Below are 13,920 nucleotides of genomic sequence, written 5' to 3'. Positions count from 1 at the left end.
AGGTCAATGAGGTCATACACACTTCATGATCGAGCACTAGGTTTTCGTCCGTCGTTGGCAGCTATAGGCTGCCCATTACCAGCAGTAAAGGCTGCTTATCCGGTGAGGCAAAGGAATACACTGGCATTGTACAACATCATCTTGCTCCTTCTCTTTGTGAATCAATTTGGCCTTGTGATGCCAGCATGCTTACCGCCCACCTAGATCGCCAATAGCAACAATGCCACCTAGGACAGTCATGATAATTCTTTGTTGGTAAATTTGCTTTCCTCATTAATACCTGATGATCATCTAGCTGGTTGATACCCTATGTGACCCAAGGCCTCAGCCCCCCGACACTTTAGTTTTCCCGAGGCTTCAGTTCCCTGAGCGTTTTCAAAGTCGACGATGTGTTCAAGACCTGCCTCAATAGCTCTGGGTAGTCCCAACCCAGTGCCTCGGCTGCCAGGAGCGTCAGACTCGCCTGGTCATCTCGCCCAGGCCGACCAGGACCAGTCATGTTCTATGACGAATGCTTGGTCAGATATTTATTGAATGGCATCGAATATCGCGAAAGGGAGCTTACCGGCTTCATGTTTACGTCAAATAGAGCAAACCTAGACCCAGGTGTCTCGTCAAAACGTCGCACGTCGATGCGGATGGGAGCGGCCACACTCAATACCCTAGCCGCTGCCTCGCACTCCCTCGCGATCCGATCATACGCTGTATCCTCCTGCTCCTCCTCCTTTGTTATGACTCTTGAGTTGGCGGTGACCGCTACCACGCCGTTGTAGGGCGCAATCCCGTGTTGGTGATTGAAACGTGTGACAATTGGCAAGGACCAGTAGTCATTCTTCCCTTCATTCGGAGGCATCACAGTGATCGTCGCCTCTTCTCCTGCAAGATATTCTTCAAGCATGATGCTTGGCGATTCCTTGAACAGGGTTTCGGCGTGCGCGGTGAGGTCCTCGAGGTTTTGGCACACCCGAACACCGTGACTTCCCCGTCCGCGGATTGGCTTCGCGACAAGGGGAAATGGTAGGCTGAGTTGTCGAAGCTTGACTCCAACTGTCGGACTGGAGTGGACTGTCCAGGACCGAGGCATTGTAAAGCCGCCGATGCTGCGGAGCAAATTGTTTACGTATTCCTTGTCATCGTACTTTTCCACAACAAGAGGTCCATGCCCAATGACTTTGAGAGTATCTTGAACGCTCCCAAGGGATCTAGAAGTTTGGATTGGGTGAGATGCGAACAAGATGGTGTTGGCCCAGAGATGAGTTGCTCCCTTCTTGACAGCGTCCAGAACCCCCTCTTCAGTATCCGGAAAGCACCACGCGGAATCCTTCTCTGGTGACGGTGTCGGGATTGGTGTGATCGTATCGACAGACTTACTGACCTGGAGGTTGAAGGCGATGTCAGCTCCCGAGTCCTGATATCCTGTGACGTGTTAATTGGAGCACAGGTGGTTGTTGAATGATTACTGACCACCGGGTTTCATCGGCTTGCGCACCCCATTGATAACGGGCGGATCTATGGCTTGATAGAGCACCGCAACCCTTTTCGGTTCCATTCCCCGTGAGTATATTGACGAGTCGGCGGATGAAGTGAGGCTGCAGAGTTTACGAGAGTGAAGTTTGATGATGCGGGGTTGATGAGTCGCAATCCGTGCCTGAAATATGATTCTGAGGTGTCTGTTGACGCCGCCCATCCTCCAAAGTCTCGTAGCTTTACTGCAAGCGTGGAAGCAGATCTGCTTATGTTGGCGTCAAATCAAGTTGAGACTCTCGCCAATGAGGCATTGATGATGTGAAGTGGGTGGTGGACGGAGTAGTCCGTCGGAGCACCGTCTTAAACCCGATCGGCTTTCGGCATTGCCTGCCGGACCGCATTGTCGCTAAAGATTACTTCAAGCAGTGCCGAACATGTCCCATAAGCTAGGGAAAAGCTCGTCAATATCTGGCACACTCGTCGACACGTATTCTTGCAGCTCGGGCATGTTGACAGGTTGCTCAGAAACATTGGCGCTCGAGGTCGACGTAGCGAGCTTCTCGATGACCTCGGAGTACTGCGCAATACACAAATCTCCCACGTCCCAGGCCTTTTGGCGATGTACCTGCAGCGCATCGATAAGGTCGCGCGCCAGCTTCAGCGACATGCTCTGCGCCAGTCCGCTGATGGTATTCTCTGTCTCTAGAGCGCAGCGAAGGAGGAACTTGGTGGTGGACGTAAACGCGAAGGTGAGAAGTGGAAGCCAGTAGTCGCCAAGTTGGAGGTCCTTCAGCTCTTGAACAAGAAGGACAATCTCCTCGGCAGCCCGTCGGACTTCAAGATAGCAGCGCATGGGAATGGAGGACGTGTTGTCAGCGTTGGCTGGTTTCTCAGCGTCTAGTTCCCACTTCCGAAGCAAAAGTCTGATGTAGAGATACGCGAGACGAAGGTTGGCCGAGCCTGGTATGTCGAGACTCTCGCCACCACGGATGATCCTTCGCCGTATATTGTTTTCGAGTGAGTCCTCCCATTGCGTCAGCAAGACTTCCAGATCCCACGGACCGGTGGTTGATGTCTTCTCAAGGTCGTAGATGCGCTCCAAGTATCTGTCGAGAAACCGAGCAAGAGCGACAAAGGCGAGGTACACAGACGTTGCTTCGTAGTCAACCGGGTTGGGTGCTGGGCCGCAAAGCTGCTCTACCGTGGGAAGAGAAACATCATGCTGGCCGCTCCTTAGCTGCGGGGGCGTGCCGTACGCGAGACTCGACCTGGGTCATTGATTAGCCCTAGAGAATTATGCTTGCTCACTGTCTTTGCACATACCACTTATCATACACAAAGATAGCCCACCAGATCTTTGTCCGCAGCAGCTTCTCGGCTTCTGGGATATTCCAATCAGACGAGTCTCGGTTCAGGCCGAGCGAATGAGCCAGAGAAATAGCAGAGCCAAGCTGAAGGCCATTTCCGATGATGGAAGTCAATGGCCGGCCGGAAATGTTTAGAAGTATTGCCAGCAAAGTCGAGATGCCGGGTGACAAATGAATCTCCGAGTACAGAGCATCGTTGGCCTGGTTCCAAATGAACCTAGTGTCGGGGCGATGTTGGATAACGAGGCTGGGCGACTGTGCCCAGTAGGTCATTGTATGCGCATAGAGAGAAGACAACAAGGCCGGCGAGATGTGCCTCCTATCCTCAACGAATCGTTTCTCAAAGGATTGTCTATCCAACAAGGGGAAACACCGGTTTGGCTTTTCAAAGAACCTGGGGGCACAAGTCAGGTCAGCGGTAACAATACACATCAAGAGAAGTCGAGTTTGACTTACAGCTCAACAACGTCATGAAGCATAGGCTCGAGGAGCTTCTCGATCATCTGACATTTCAAGAATGCCGGATTCCGGTCGTCAGGCAGGCCGATAGGCTGCTTCCTCACCGTGGTGAAGACAACGGGTTTCCGTGTGCCACCTCCATGGTCCCGCCGTGGGCTCGTCACCGAGATCCTACTTCTAATCAACGCAGATGAATCATTGGACAGGTACGTTGATAGAACTTGGGTGTCCTCAATATCGGCTGGTCCCACAATGTGTGCCTCATCCTCTCCTCCATCGCCGATGGGTTCAGGGTACCGCTTGTCTTTGGGCGAGCACAACGGAGGCTGGCCATCTGAGGATTTTGACTTCCGCCGGCTTGCCTCGGCCAGTGACAGCTGGTTCGTCTGGTGGTTGTAGTTGAGCTCCGATGACAATGTCCGAGCCGAAGGGTGTGGTGATGAGGCCGCGGAGGCGCGGTGGCCCAGATCCTTTGACCTACCGGCTTGGACGTTTCTCCAGGTAGTCTTCGGCCGCGGCGAGGCTCCATCAGGGGCCGGTGGGAATTCGCATTGTGTCCCGTGAGCTCGGCAGGTCAGACAGGATCCTCCACTTCTATCGACGTTACACCGTGACTTGCGCTTCCGGCAGGCTAAGCACGCCGGGCGAAGGTGGGAGCGGTAGGGGCGCTCCGAGGGCAAGGATTCGCTGTCGGCCTCGGGCGCCATACTTCTACTGTAAGGCTAGTATTTCTGTTGGAATCAAGGCGAAGTGCATTGTGCCACCCTCCGCCTTGGCCGTGGCAAGGTACTGATGTTATTCGTCGTTAACTCGAGGGGTTCTTCGTGTAAGTGGCCGTTTCCCGCGGTGAACTTGCAGGTTTCCCGCGGTGAACTTGCAGGTTTCCCGCGGTGAACTTGCAGGTTTCCCGAGGAGTTGGTGAAGCTTATCTAATCAGCCCGCACTACCTTTGCTGATATCCACCTGCCTCAGGTACCTCTAAAGATAGCAAGTGCGATAACGGAATATCTTCGGATAAAGTCACCCGATAACGCACCTCGGAAAACCGGACAGTCTCTCTTTACCTAATGCCCCCAGGGCACCATTCTTTTGTACCTTCAATCGATTCATTTAAGGCATCAACCTTTCATCCACCACTTTCATAGCCAACATCGTCGCTCACAATGTTCTTCCGAGTACACATGCAACAAGTCGTTCCGCTTCGGCGATTTCCTCCCGCCAAGGCGTCGTCTACACGCAGAACAGACACTTCGGCAGGTTGCGTCAACGATGGGCAGAATAGCAGCTCCATGTACCTAACGCCCGAATCAGCAACTCTGCAGCCTTCGAAGGCGATGCCGTGGAGGAGAGCAAGACTGTGACGGACCGAGGCACCGGCCCGGTATGCTCTCAATACCTCTCTCCATCTGGAAAGACATCTTGGTCTCCACATCTCGCCATGCTCTCATTCATCTCGACATGGAATATGACTAGCGAGCGGCCTGTGGAAAGGTGCCGGCGCGACCTCAAAACCTGCTGTCCACGATATAATTATACCTCTTTGGTAGGGTGCAGCCTTTACCTGGAACTCGACGTCGATAATATCGCGGGTCAGACCATCAGAGGAGTTGCTCTGATTTTGGATGTCACCTTCCGCATTTCTCCATGGCCCTTGTTCGCGAGAGTTGCCTTATTCGTCGACTAAGCACACTGCGAACCCGAAGAGCCCCGTCGCATACGGGCACCTCGTCTTTCGGCTTGTCGCAAACCTGGCGATGCGGATGGCCTCTCCTACACTGGCCTTTTTCTGGCGAGCATCCTGTTAGGTGGCTTGCCATTTGGGACATGGGCACCCAAAAGCTATCAAGGTCATCCTTGAAGACGACAGCGAGATGGACCATCTGTTCTCTGGCATGGTGACCGCTCCTGTCATCTCCCCTAGAAGCGAGTCTTTGCACCCTGCTCCCCCCTAGACGTCCTGAGGCACTTTTTCAGCAGCAGCGACGGCGGGCGGCGGCTATTGATACATCACCAAGAGCACGTTTGGAATCGACGTCTTGATGTCGAGATTGCATTGATTCACAGCCCGAGCATTAAGTGTGCAGTATCACCACGGTCGCAAAAGCTTGTCTCCCATGCTGCCAGGCATGAACGCGTTTCCAGCGCCGAATATCACTAGTCCATCTTCTGCGATACGCAGGGGATCGACATCTGGGAATCCGAGTGGATTAGTGGATGAATACGGAGACATTTGACGGATCAGTCCTGTTTCGGTCGCAAACATCGCGGAGTGCTCTAGACTAGGTTCCCTCGGGACGCCCCTCTGATCATTAATATACCTAGCCCAAAGCAGTCGCAGAAAAGGCTGCAGGCAATAGAGGACAATGTTGGCGAATACCAGCGGAGCTCAGGCCATGCGACGACACGTTGGCTCGCTTAGTTGGAAATCTCTGTCGGAAGGAACTTTTGCTCAACCCTACTCGTGTCAAATTGTCAATGATCCATCGGCGGCGGCAGTATTCCGAGTGACGAGGCCGTCGAGATCGTGGCGCGGCAAGACCTGGTCCGATATTGGAGAGAATTACACAGTAGGGATGCTTGTCCCTGAGGACCTGAAACCCAAGCAGGAACCGCACACGTACATGTACCGTTGCATTTGTGATCTTCACGACCGGGGCTCAGCAGCTAGTGTCAGAATTATTGCATACTGATTGCAGCCTTTACCAAGATGCTGGATTCTAATCCCAAGCTGTCTATTCGTACGGATGGCCCTGACGCCCGCAGTTCGAGGATGGGCCAATTCGAGCAGCCACTCGGCCTTCGGAGCAAGGGAGCCGTCTCCCAAATCCCGCCGCCGATCACGAAGGTTGAAGAACAAATCGAATGAGGCAGGGGAGAGTGTGAGCAAGCCTCGTCAACACCCAGTGCCGGTGTGCCTGGGAATGCAGCCTCTGGACCAAGGGGACTGGAAGGCCTGGGACGAACATGATAGTGGCGTCAAATAAGTTGTCTCCCTATTGGATTTCTCGCCTGCAGCATCACATGGCGCATTTGAAATACCTCGAGATGACGGAGTTCATATCCACTCGTCGTATCCGTACATAGTAAGCCAGCGGATCGCCATGGGGCCCTGAACCAGAGCAATAGCATTAGCCGTTATGCCGGAGCTGTTCTTCCTTCGGCTATCCTCCACCTTTTGGCAACGGCAGGTGGAGCATGAATCCTGCCGACTAGAATTCGTTTCCACACAGGAACGCCATGACGCCAGACAGGCGCATGGGTCAGTTGTTCGCTGTTGGACGGCGCTGAAAGACGGGCGAAGGCAGGCTGACGGGAGCGTTCACGCGTGGGCGACACGAGTCATCCATCTGTGACGTCGCCTTTTGCCATCCATCAACGAACTCGGACCGCGGCGGGGGTTTGGTGCTGGTTGCTGTCTCCTCAGCTCAAGAACGAGGGAGGGAAAGAAGCTTTTGCGCTCGGGCAGAATATGCTGCTCAAGAACAAGGGCTGAAGGGTGGGAGAGGAAACACCCAAAGCTTGGTAGGTTTGCCCGCTCCCAGGACATTACCAGTTTCTCTTCAGCGAGAGGATCAGATGTCTGCTGCAAGCCTGCAACCTTCAACGCCCCGTCGACCACGCGGGGCCAAGGCCAATGAAAAGGCAGCAACTGGCTTCTGATGCTGTGCCGCCTCCGTCATAGTCCAACGTCCCATTGACGTGAATCAGGAAGTCGTCCTACCAACCCCGTCGTTCTCGGTGGAGAGGCAGGGATCCTAGGCAAAGCCAGGAGAAATACTGTCGTATGTGGCCAGCAGACTGCGACACGGGTCCCATTCGGGCCAAGGACAGGACGACCTCTAGGCCGGTGGAGAAGCTCAAGATTACACAGTACGATTGTCGCGAAGTGGTCCCCTGCTTTGGCGAATGGGAACGGAAGCCAGTGCCCGATCTCCTCGAGAACCACGGCTCGACGACTGGGCTACCCCATGTCCATCTCAAACTCTCTTTCCACAATCATTCTAGAACGCGACGTTTCATCCCAAGCTGAACTACTAGTGGTATGTACGAGGCCCCTTTCGTGGCTGTTCAACGCCGTTGAGACTTGACAGACCACCATCCATCTCATTGTCTTACTGGCCCGGGTCCCCCATGTGCTAATCAAGATTCAACCAAGCCAACAAGAGCCAACTTTAGCGGCCGATAGTGGGGCGGTCCGGCAAATCAGAGCCCCGAGGATACGTGCTCCGCAAGTCTGCATGTTTAGGATGCAGGGCGGCGGAAACCATTACCACTAGAGCTGCCCAACTGGTGAAAAAGGAGGCGCCAATATCAATATAGCCCTGGTATCCCGTTCGTAGCCAGTCACCAGTCAGGGCAGAAGGCATTTGATTCGTGGCCATGTCCTGATAATGCCGCTGAAGGTCTCTATGTTCTAGTTCTTACCCCCGGTCATTACCAGATCCATCTTTTCTGCACCCTCCCCCCCCCCCCCCCCTTCCCCTCCCCCAACGGGGGCCCCGGGGGGGGACCCACGCGGGATTTTTTAAAAAAAAAGGGGTCCCCCCAAACCCCCAAACTGGGCGTAGGGGGGGGTTGACACCCTGTGATTTTTATTTTTTTTTTTTTTTTTTTTTTCTCTCCATAAGGTGGATTATTTTTTTTTTTTTTTTTGTCCGTTGACTTTGTTTTTTTCCTTCTCACCGACAGAGAGGGATTCATGATCCTGTCGTGTCTTGGCCGTGGATCGGCTCAGCTTTCCCTCGACGGCTCACCATGGCCGGCCTCTTGTTGACGGCGGCAGGCGGAGTAACACAAAAAGTGACGGCCGAGTATCTGGCGGAGGATTCTGGCAGCACGCTAATAGGAATATCCATTGCCTTTGCCGTCGTGACGACCTTTTTCCTTGGCCTGCGGCTCTTTGCAAAACGGTTTACTGCTAGTGGGTATGGCCTGGACGACTACTTCCTAGCGGCCGCCTACGTGGTGGACCTAGGGATGTGTGCCATTGGCGTCGGTAGGTTTTCTGCCCGGCGTGGAAACGACGTGGTCTGCGAGATCCAAACTCTCAACTAACTCTATCTCGTCAGTCATGGTCAAGGTCGGTGGCGTCGGGCGGCACGTTCAATTCGTCGAGGAGATGGACCCGACCCTCTTGACCGGATGGGCAAAGTGCATCCTCGCCTTCGAAATCATCTACTTCACCTCGATCGCGCTGCCCAAGATGGGTATCATCTTCCTGTATCTGCGAGTCTTCAACTGGAAGGGAGCCATGCGCACCACCGCCTACGTGCTGCTGGCGACCCTGGCCGCGACGAGCTTCTCCTTGATCATCACGGCGTGCGTCCAGTGCCAACCTATTGCGTACTGGTGGGACCGGACGATACCTGGCGGAAAGTGTGTCGACGTTCAGGCCTTTTTCCATGCACAGAGCATTCCGGGCTTTGTGCTGGACTTTTTCATCATGGCCTTGCCACTGAGGACTATCTGGGACCTGAAGCTGCCGACGCACAAGCGCGTCGCCCTCATCGGCATTTTCATGATTGGAAGTTTGTAAGTTCTTCCCCGCGTTCGCCAGGAGAGGAAGGGGGCTTCGAGACTGATAATTTGATAGCGGCATTGTAGCCAGCATCATAAGAGCCGTCACTTTCTTCAGCAACTCTGCTTTTTCGGACCGTACATGTAAGTGATGCTCACTACTAGGAACTTTTCAGACGGGAGATTTACTGATTCTCTCACCAGGGGCATCCGTCGATCTCATCGGCTGGAGCATCATCGAAACGGGAACCTACATCATTGCAGCCTGCCTCCCTCACCTCCGACCAATGATCTCACACTACACGCCGCCCTGGCTCAAGTCCATGGTGCGCAAGACGATATCGCAAGCCAGCAACTCCATGTCCAAGGTGACCAACTCCAAGAACCACACACATCTACGACGAGGCGACGACGAGGTGGAGCTCACCGCACGATCGAAGAAGCAGACGGTAGACACGGAGAGCGATGGTACTGGGGACGAGGAGCGCGGGTACGCCAGAGGGGTAGGATCGCCAACGTCGGGTATGACTGTCGAGGTGCGGAAATCGGATGATCTAGTCAGCGGGGACTGGGCCAAACAGGGCCAGATCCGAGTGACGACTGAAGTCAAAATGGAGAGGGTACGGTCGTCGGCCGTTTTGAGGCATCCAGACTCATGAACCTTACCATACCAAAATGTTTTAATAGTATTAATGATATCCCCTAGATTTGAATTTCAATGCTGCCAACTCGGATGTCCACGACCTTTTCGTTACAAAGTACCTACTGCACCCCTACGCTGCGACAATTACAAATTTGACTTTGGCCCCTTGATATCGGCTGGGCCCAGAAGCTCGTCCGCTATTCCGCGTCCCGCTGCTCTTCCAGAGAAAATGCAACCTCCCAAGAACGTTCCCTCCAAGCTATTGTATCCATGGACACCGCCGCCGCCGAAGCCCGCAGCCTCGCCCGCAGCATACAGACCAGGGAACTTTTCCCCATCAGCCTTCATGACGTTACTCTGTAAATTCGTCTCGATGCCACCCAACGTCTTCCGCGTCAACAAATTCATCCGCACGGCGATCAACGGCCCATGCTTCGGATCCAGCAGCTTGTGCGGCGCCGCGATACGACTCCTCTTATCCGGCGCGTACGACCGCCCGTTGTTGATGAGCATCGTCTGCGCGTCCTTGGAGTACACGTTGTCAAACTGCCCGTCACGGAGCTCAATCGTCTCCTTGATGTCCTCGAGACTCAGGACCGGCCCGCCGCGTTCGCGCTGCAGCTCATTCATCCCCTGCACAAGGTCCGCGAGGTTATCCTTGACGACAAAGTCCTTGCCGTACTTTTGAAAGTTCTGCACGGGGACGGTGCCCTTCTTGCCAAACACGCGCGTGAGGAGCTGCCATACGCTCTTGCCCGTGATGTCGGGGTTCTGCTCCGAGCCGGAGAGCGCAAACTCGCGCGCGATGATGCTCTGGTCGAGGATGAACCACGTGTAGTCGTACCCCGTGGAGCAAATGTACTTCAGGGTCGCGAGGGTGTCAGTGCCGGGGAACAGGAAGGGCGGGAGACGCTTGCCGGTCGCGTCGAGCCACAGCGAGCTCGGCGCCGGGAGGACGCGGATGCCGTGGTTCGGCCAGATCGGGTTCCAGTTCTGCAGGCCTTCGTTGTAGTGCCACATGCGGTCGCGGTTGATGACGTTTGCGCCGACCGTCTCGGCGATGCCAATCATGCGGCCGTCGACGTGGGCGGGGACGCCGACGACAAAGTGCTCAGGGACCTTGGGGCCGAGGCGGTCAATGGGCCACGCTGCCTTGACGGCCTCCACGTTTCCGCCGATGCCGCCGGATGTGATGGCGACAGCGGATCCGAGAATCTCGAAATCGCCAGTGACGTCTCGGTTGGTCTTGACGCCGCGCGCCGAGTTGTCGGGCGCGAGGATCTTGCCACGCACGCCGATGGCGCGACCCGTCTCGTCGGTGATGATCTCGTCCACGCGGTGGCGGAACCGGAACTGCACGACGCCGTTCTTGGCCGCGCGCCTCACGGGCTCCTCAAAGACCCGCACGACCTCTGGTCCCGTACCCCAGGTGACGTGGAATCGCGGGACCGAGTTGCCGTGTCCCTCGGCCATGCCCGCGCCCCTCTCGGCCCAGCCGACGTTGAAGAGGAAACCCATGCCTCTGGCTTTGACGTACTGCTCCATCTCGTCCGTGGCGAAGTTGACAAAGGCCTCGGCCCACCGGCGCGGCCAGGTATCCTCCTTCTCGCGATCGAACTGCGCGGAGCCGAACCAGTCCCTCATGGCGAGCGCCTTGGAGTCCTTGATGCCCATCCGTCTCTGCTCCGTTGAGTTGACGCAGAAGATGCCGCCGAGCGACCAGAACGCCTGACCGCCGAGGTTCGTCTCGTTCTCTTGGTCGATGATGATGGTCGGCACACCGCGCTCCGAGAGCTCAAAGGCGGCGACGAGGCCGGCTAGGCCGCCGCCGACGATGATGGCGGGCCGCTCGAGGAGCTCCTTCTTCTTGTCGGCGCTCATTGCGGCGAATGTCGGACCGGCTGAGGAGGGGGGGCCGCGGGAGGGCTTCGCGGAGGTGCGGAGGAGGATGTGGCGGATGATGAGCTTGAGGAGCCAGGCGGAGGCGCCTATGCCGGCGAGGGAGGCGAGGGTTTGGGTTAGTGTTTGAGGGAGAGGGATGATGTCGCGGACGTTTTGCAATTGAGGTGCCATAGCCTTTGACGAAGTCTTGGAGGAGAGAGGGGGGGGGCTTTCTGGCAACTTTATGATAGATCAGACCGGGGGAGCTCCGTTGGATGGACGGATGAATTGCCTGATTCTTGGGTCACTCAAGACTAGAAATGAGGTTGCCCGGCCGATCGGAGCTGTTCTATAGTGGCTTGCTTGTGTGTTGCGACCTGCTCAAAAGAGGCACAAACGAGACGTATGTGGTGGGATGCGTACTCGGCTGCGGGGGAAGACGGTTTCTATCTGCGTTTGGAGCTTGGTCCTCGGGGGCCTCGCGGAGTCGACGGGTGAGGCGCAGGGGGGCAAAGTCCGCGGAAGGCCGATCTGTGACTCCCGTCTGTTCCGGCGGGCGGGAGCTCAGGAAATGGTGCTTAAGGTTCGAAAAGATTATTTGATTAAGTCATGTGAGCAGGGGATGTTTGTTATACCGAGGACGAGGTAGGTAGGACGATGAGTTGTACAGTGACTGAGTGAGTGAGTAAATAAGTGAGTAAGTGAAAGAGGTCAAGGGTGAGATGAGATACACAGTGACGCCAGAGAAGCTCACTTTCTTAAGCCGACGAGACACGCTGACATGTGAGGTGAGCTGCAGCACCATCGCATCCGTTGACACGCAGCTGCAACACCCCGGCTGCAGGGGACTTTGACAGCCCCGAGTCAGCTCAGGGTCCCTGACTTCCCCATGCTCCAATTCTTTCTTGCTCCATGCTCTCCCCGTGCGGTGCGGGGTATTCCTGTCCGAGTCGGCGACATGCCTCGGCTCACCGAGCTATCAACCCGTTTTCTCATCACACAATGCCACGCCCTCAAGTTTTTCATCTCCCATACGTTCATCTCATTATTACTCGGTTTAACTCTCAATGCGGCGCTCATGCCTGGACCTTGACGACAACCTTGCCAAAATGTCCTCCGCTAAAGAGGTATTTGTAGGCCTCATCCGCCTCCTTGAACTGGAATACCCGGTCGACAACGGGCATGATGCCCTTGTCCTCGTAAAAGTCAATCATCTCCTCGAATCTCTCCCTCGGGCCGTTGATGAGACCCTTGAGCGTCACTGTCTTCTTCAGAGCGAGTAGGTTGACGTTCGTACGGTCCTCCGCATCGTCGACCTTGCCAGAGAGATACCCAATGCATGCAATCTGCCCACCAAAACCGATCGCCTCAAAAGACTGTCGCAGTGTCTTGGCCCCGCCAGTCTCGAGGATGAGATTGGCGCCCTCGCCGTTGGTGAACTCGTTGACCTTGTCGTCCCAGTTGGGCGTGGTGCGATAATTGATCGTGTAGTCCGCCCCGAGTGCCTTTGCTTTTTCCAGTTTCGCGTCTGAGGAAGACGTTATGATGACTGCCGTGGTCATTATTAGTCTTTCACATGGGCTACATTTCATGTGCGCGACACGCTACTCACCGGTGGCTCCAGCAGCCTTGGCGATTTGCAATCCCGAAATAGCCACACCACCAGTCCCCTGACACACCACAACCTCACCCTGCCCACCAGGTTCACCAAGGGGCCGGAATTGGTTGATCGACATCCAAGCCGTGACAGCAGCAATGGGGAGGGTCGCAGCCTCCTCGTCGCTAAGGTGCTTGGGGGCCCTCACCAGGCCCTCAGCAGAGAAGACACGGTAGGTTTGCAAGACGCCTTCCAACGGGAACCCGAGACCACTCTTCATATCCACCGCTTTGATCTGGCCCCGAATGTGCGTCTGATTGAAAATCGACACGACGCGATCGCCAACCTTCCACCTCTCAGCCCCATCACCCACAGACAAGACGACGCCGCACATGTCGGAGGCCGGGACCAGGGGCTCCGTCTCAGCCGGGTTGATTGTCTTGTGGTGGTTGTAGAGGCCCATGGCCACCTCGGTGTCTCGGTAGTTGAGAGACACGGCGCTGATCTTGACGAGCACCTCGCCGGGTCCGGGGTGCGGCAAGGACGCCGTGGCGAGAAAGAGCTTGTCGAGCCCGTCTTGGCGGGTCTGCCAGCGTTGGACTTTGGTGTCGTTGCTCATAATTGCTTGCTGTCTATTGCTTTCCTCTTTTTGCATGTCTCTGCGATGTCCGAGACTTTACTTGATTCCAGCCGTTGGTTGATAGCACAGATTTTGATGAGGCAGAAACACAACTCTTGTTGGAACATGAAAATTGAAGAATGACGCAAATATTAGAAATCATCTTCACGCGATCCCCGCAACGGTGGAGCGCGGCGGGGCATTGACTTTGAATTTCGGCGTGGTAGCCCGGCCTTGATGCTCTGAACCGTCCTGGGGTTCCCCGCGCCGAGGATTCATTGCCCGGGCTCTTCCAAGTAGGCGACTATATCAGGATTTCACGTAGGAAGAGTCGCCGACCACGTCTACCCACTATGGTGACTTTTTACAG

The 13,920-nt window shown here is 55.5% G+C and overlaps 4 protein-coding genes across 4 annotated transcripts; 1 reads left to right on the top strand and 3 right to left on the bottom strand.

Annotated features, from left to right (window-relative positions):
• Window positions 1-340: 340 nt before the first annotated feature.
• Window positions 341-4,000, bottom strand: CORC01_00584 (fungal specific transcription factor domain-containing protein; the record flags this gene model as incomplete). The annotated part of the gene is made up of 6 exons (XM_022612241.1): window positions 341-502; window positions 566-1,408; window positions 1,603-1,729; window positions 1,953-2,735; window positions 2,791-3,228; window positions 3,291-4,000. The coding sequence occupies 6 exons, from the start codon at window positions 3,998-4,000 to the stop codon at window positions 341-343; spliced, it is 3,063 nt and encodes a 1,020-aa protein (XP_022481380.1).
• Window positions 4,001-8,048: 4,048 nt separating this feature from the next.
• Window positions 8,049-9,469, top strand: CORC01_00583 (uncharacterized protein; the record flags this gene model as incomplete). Its single annotated transcript, XM_022612240.1, has 4 exons — window positions 8,049-8,289; window positions 8,363-8,825; window positions 8,887-8,954; window positions 9,015-9,469. The coding sequence occupies 4 exons, from the start codon at window positions 8,049-8,051 to the stop codon at window positions 9,467-9,469; spliced, it is 1,227 nt and encodes a 408-aa protein (XP_022481379.1).
• A 128-nt stretch (window positions 9,470-9,597) lies between these two features.
• Window positions 9,598-11,526, bottom strand: CORC01_00582 (FAD binding domain-containing protein; the record flags this gene model as incomplete). The annotated part of the gene is made up of 1 exon (XM_022612239.1): window positions 9,598-11,526. One exon carries the CDS (start codon window positions 11,524-11,526, stop codon window positions 9,598-9,600), a length of 1,929 nt encoding a protein of 642 aa, XP_022481378.1.
• An 884-nt stretch (window positions 11,527-12,410) lies between these two features.
• On the bottom strand, window positions 12,411-13,550 carry CORC01_00581 (zinc-binding dehydrogenase; the record flags this gene model as incomplete). Its single annotated transcript, XM_022612238.1, has 2 exons — window positions 12,411-12,883; window positions 12,947-13,550. 2 exons carry the CDS (start codon window positions 13,548-13,550, stop codon window positions 12,411-12,413), a joined length of 1,077 nt encoding a protein of 358 aa, XP_022481377.1.
• Window positions 13,551-13,920: the final 370 nt, after the last annotated feature.

This window comes from Colletotrichum orchidophilum (genome assembly GCF_001831195.1).
Source record: "Colletotrichum orchidophilum strain IMI 309357 chromosome Unknown Scaffold_3.1, whole genome shotgun sequence".
NCBI classification, from domain to species: domain Eukaryota; kingdom Fungi; phylum Ascomycota; class Sordariomycetes; order Glomerellales; family Glomerellaceae; genus Colletotrichum; species Colletotrichum orchidophilum.
The sequence above is the reverse complement of the archived record's forward strand: the minus strand, read 5'-3'. Positions and strand labels throughout refer to the sequence as shown.